The 4639-nt window shown below is 35.8% G+C and overlaps 1 protein-coding gene across 1 annotated transcript; it reads right to left on the bottom strand.

Moving 5' to 3' along the window:
* Positions 1 to 612: 612 nt before the first annotated feature.
* Positions 613 to 4351, bottom strand: LOC126582907 (syntaxin-132-like). Its single transcript, XM_050247134.1, has 13 exons — positions 4104 to 4351; positions 3233 to 3346; positions 2909 to 2965; positions 2671 to 2719; positions 2289 to 2377; positions 2128 to 2201; positions 1987 to 2029; positions 1844 to 1904; positions 1696 to 1721; positions 1527 to 1604; positions 1344 to 1424; positions 1203 to 1268; positions 613 to 1092 (listed from the first exon to the last, which is right to left on the bottom strand). Exons 1-13 carry the CDS (start codon positions 4119 to 4121, stop codon positions 928 to 930), a joined length of 921 nt encoding a protein of 306 aa, XP_050103091.1. The 5' UTR covers positions 4122 to 4351; the 3' UTR covers positions 613 to 927.
* Between the last annotated feature and the right edge of the window lie 288 nt (positions 4352 to 4639).

Below are 4639 nucleotides of genomic sequence, written 5' to 3' on the forward strand. Positions count from 1 at the left end.
CACTACTTCGCAATGAAACCTAAATGCACGCTATGAGAAAAACATTATATATAACCGGCTCATACGAAAACTCATTTGTTGAAAGATGTCACTTGGCATTAGGTGTGGTTGCATGGATTTGTTTGCAATTTTCAAAGTGGTGAAAACTAGGCTTGGACTCCATTGCCATTATCTTCATCCCACACCCCAAGAATAAGGAGGCCATTTTTGCAAAAGACTAGGAGACAAAAGGGTTACCAACAACCTTTTTGAAGAATAATCATATGGAATCAATTTTTGGTTTTGATTCAAGAAAGGGATGAAGTAGAAAGTGGCAAACTGGCATATAAGATAAATACGTGCACAATTTAATATAAAAAAATATATAAAAACAAGTTTTGAAAATTGCTTGTAAGAATAACTTAGATGAAGATAGATTATTAATACAAAAAACTTAGTTAAAGATAGATTAGATTAAACTAATATTAACATTTTAAAATAATATAACTATAGAAACCAAATTCATTTTTTTTTATATGTTACGTGATGACAAAAATGAATTGATTATACGTTTTTATTAAGCATGCTACTATTTGTGACATTTGAAAATGTAAAAGAAACAAAGGGTGAATCTTTTTAAAGCGTCAAATTGTCAATAAAATCAAGAGAAATTATAATGCTTTGCCGCAGGACAAGTTTACAATCGTTTTCAATTCGCAGTCTGAAATGCAGACACACCACCATCAATAAACCAAAGCTTCACAAGAATACACACACAAAGATAAAACATTTATAGCCAAGGAAGAAGAAGAAAGGACACCGAAAAATCGCAACCAAAGAAGTAAAGACACTCTCCTCGGTCCTCACAGATGTGAAACCAAAAAATAACCTCCCAACCAAACCCGTCTATATTACACGGTGAAGAGACAAGGGCAAACTCAAGCACCCTTAGCCACTTTTCCATGGTTTGAGGACGCTAGCGACTATAATAGCTACTATTATTAAGAGAATAATGATTGCAATGCACATCCATTTTCGGGAGTTCTTCTGGAGTTTCTTTGCTTTTTGAAGCGCAGTGTTCCCAGATTGAACATGATCGACTGCATTCGTAACCTGGATAAGATTCCCATCAACACACAACACAAAGCAATACACAATTACACACGCAGCGAGCATATATGCAGACCGAACATATGTTCAAGGATGCAAAAGTAGAATTAAACCTGAGATTCGATATTGTCTAAAATCTCTCCTTGAGCATCGACCAAGACTGCCATATCGAGGTAGATCTGAAAATTTAAAACATATTAGAAGGTTTAGTTTCTCAAGTAGACGGACAAAACCTCATGTTACGGCACACATACCTGATGCAAGTCAAGTAGCTTTTTCTCAATTTCCTTAACGGTGTCATGCCTCTCTTGAATTTCTTCCAACGTATTTAGTACCTGTAATCAGAGGTTCAGAGTACCCGATATAACTCTCACAAATTTTTCCAAAGTGGAAGGAAATCTCTAAATCAAATATAACAAAACTCAAGAGAAGTATACCTGTCCTCGTCCCTGTTCTTGAACTGCCTTTTGGAATATTTGCTCACTATTTCCAGTTTCTATCAGGTTGTCAATTGTCTAATACAGTCACCATATTAGGCGGATTAGGAACACATTCACATTAATATAATTTTGAAGCTCAAATTTGGTAATTAGAAACCCGGCTCACCTCTTCATCTGGTCTGGTTCCCGTAACTGCAAGTGTAATGTGTAAAGATATGATCACTCAATAAGGAATACAAAGATAGAACCAAAACACATTGTCTTAATATGTAGTTTGTAAGTTCTACTTGTTTGTGTTGAAAAGGCATGCTAACCTGTAATGACTCTTCTCTCCACAACCTCACGATATTCATCTTGGATTCGTTGTCTGAGGGTCTGAAACATAAAACGTTGATGAGCAAAAAAGTGTTGGGATAAATGAGTCCAAGGGTAACAAGCAGAATTTATATACACATACCTGAAACTCGATCATTATCTCCCTAAACTTTTTTGTCAATGAACTGCCAAACAGAAAAGTAGCTTATAAGTCAACTTGCTCGACCATCAATCCAATATACAAAATTAAATACTCTACACAAAATATAAGCACTCTACTAACTTTGTCATGTTCATCCGCGATCTGTCAACACCTGTTCCCTTCTCACATCCAGGTTTTTGTCGGTTGGCTAAGTTCTGGGGACAGGATAAGGGAGTCATTAGCAAAACCGAAAAATATTAGATGAAGTTGGCATATCAAAGAAAGAATTATTAAAATATTACATCTTTGCTAATTGCTTCTAGTTTCGCTTTGATACCACGTGCAATCTTTCCTACTTCATCAATATCTTTTTCCATCCGCTTTTTGATTGCTGAAAAAAGGATAATGGTCTTAACGTATAGCAGACAGAGCAGAGAATAACAAATCAGAAAGCATAATGCACCATGAAACAGTTGGCAAGGGATTTCTCCAAGTTCCAAGCAGTTGGCAAGTCTGCTTAAAAATTGTCACTTTTACAGTTTAACTTTTTGTACCTAGCAAATTAATCCATGCTGACTACAAGCTTATTTACTGTCAACTTTTTGTAACACAAAAATACTCACGAAATTTCACTTTTAGGTGCAAGCTTTTGAAACTATGACTGAGTTGGAAAATAGCTTATACCTTTCATGGCAGATGCTTTTGTAACAGACTTTGACTCCTCGTTTGCATCCTATGGGAAAATTTTCAACAGTAAGTTTCTAGTTAACTGTTAGAGAAAATCCTAGACCAGAAACATTCACCCAGTGCCAATCAAATTCAGATAAATGATAAATAGACCCCAATTCCAGGAAAATTAAAATGTAGAAGCACGTCTATACAAACTCAACATAGCTATGAATGACACGACACACATGCTTACCTTAAGTTTTTTAAGAAGCCCGGAGAGCTTATCCACCTGTTTCTCAATCTCTTGTATCTAAATTCGAAAAACAAAAGAGATCAGGACAAAGCAACTGATTAAGCGTTGAAGAAAATGAAAAGAAAAGGTAAACAAAAAAGCAAATGCCATATAATCCAATAGCTAACGGTTAAGAAGAAACATAACGAATGTGTCAGATAAGGGATTTCTTTCTTCTATATCTAAAGAAAATAATTTGCACACATCCCAAATAGATTAAATGGGTTGCATTTCCAATTTGCAAAGCAGTCTGCAATCAAATGGAACTTTGTGGATAGGAAAGACCTGCTTATTGAAAGTGTCCATCCCTGCATCGGAATAGCTATGTGGAACTGGCCTTCCCATTTCAATATCATCTGTTCCAGAAGTCTGAGCTCTTGCTTCACCAACAAATGAATCCTAAAGCCATAGCATATTACACAATATAAGCACTGAACACAACTGGCTGAAATAAACATTAATTTTCTCCTAATCATTCGAAGGAAGAGGCAACGTAGTTACACATTAACCGATCACAAATTCAATTCAAAATACTTAGAAATTCAGGTGCAGATGGTTTTTATGTCAATGGTACTGTTTGACAAACGATCTGACATCAATGTTATTAGCATAGTTAACAAAAATGCAGTGAATATGCAGTCTTTGTGATAGAATTCAGCAAACTCTCTGTTCAGTTGCTAACTAAACTTCGGAACAACATATTCAAACATCAAAGACTTCCGATTTTTTGGGACCACTGGATTCTACGCAAGACAATCAGATTGAGGCTGAAAACTCAGACTTTTTTCGTTTTTATCACAGAATTTCCCCTTTCAGTCAGTTAAACTCAAATCTGATGTGAAATCTGATTTATCCATTTGAAAATTCGTCTCAAATTACAAGTGGGTATTCTCCAAAAACTTAAAATTCACATAAAAATCGCAGATAAAGATTGTCAGGTAGTCATTAGTCAATCACCAGTAAAAGGGTACCAATCCAATCCAAAAAGCATCAACCTTGTTCTAGAGCAAATCACAAAAACCCCAAATTCACAACATTTATCAAATCTACTAACTTGTGCAATTGAATTACAATTCCAAGAGACTACAAACTAAACTGTCACTTCAAAAACAGCCACCAAACGATTTAATCAATAATTTACTGAAAACCCAATTACCGTAAGCAGGTCGTTCATCTTGTACAAAATCAGATGGCCGGACAGAGAGGGGGAGAGAGAGTAAAGTTGGGAGATGGTGAAGGAGGGAGGGAGAGAGAGAGAGAGAGAGAGAGAGAGAGAGAGAGAGCGAGAGAGAGAGAGAGAGCTGTAGGAGGAGTGATGAAGTCGTTGGCTTTGTTGGGTGGCCGGCGAAATATGAAAAAAATAGAAGGAAAGAAAGGAAGATGCAAAACAAAAGGTGACAGACAAGCAAATAACTAGGGGTGGATTTTTTTGCCAAATTGCCGTGCCAACCGAATTACCAACCGTACCATACCGATTTTGTGCCAAATTTTTTGTGACAATCGGTAATGGTACGGTATTGTACCGTACCGAAATTTCATGGTACGGTATTGGTAATGGATATCATTACCACGGTATTACCTTACCGTGCCGAACATATAATATAATATATAATTTATAAATTATATAATATATAATAGTATAACACATATTTATAATATTCTAATAATTTGATATGATGAAAGAGGCTCAAC

The sequence above is a fragment of the Malus sylvestris genome, chromosome 9, assembly GCF_916048215.2.
Source record: "Malus sylvestris chromosome 9, drMalSylv7.2, whole genome shotgun sequence".
NCBI lineage: Eukaryota > Viridiplantae > Streptophyta > Magnoliopsida > Rosales > Rosaceae > Malus > Malus sylvestris.

What these genes read in the sequence shown, in the direction of transcription:
- LOC126582907 (XM_050247134.1), bottom strand. An exon ending in TCGCGGATGAACATGACAAA is followed by an intron (nt 2,030 to 2,127) that starts GTTAGTAGAGTG and finishes TCTGTTTGGCAG; the next exon opens with TTCATTGACAAAAAAGTTTA. An exon ending in AGCTACTTGACTTGCATCAG is followed by an intron (nt 1,269 to 1,343) that starts GTATGTGTGCCG and finishes TTAAATTTTCAG; the next exon opens with ATCTACCTCGATATGGCAGT.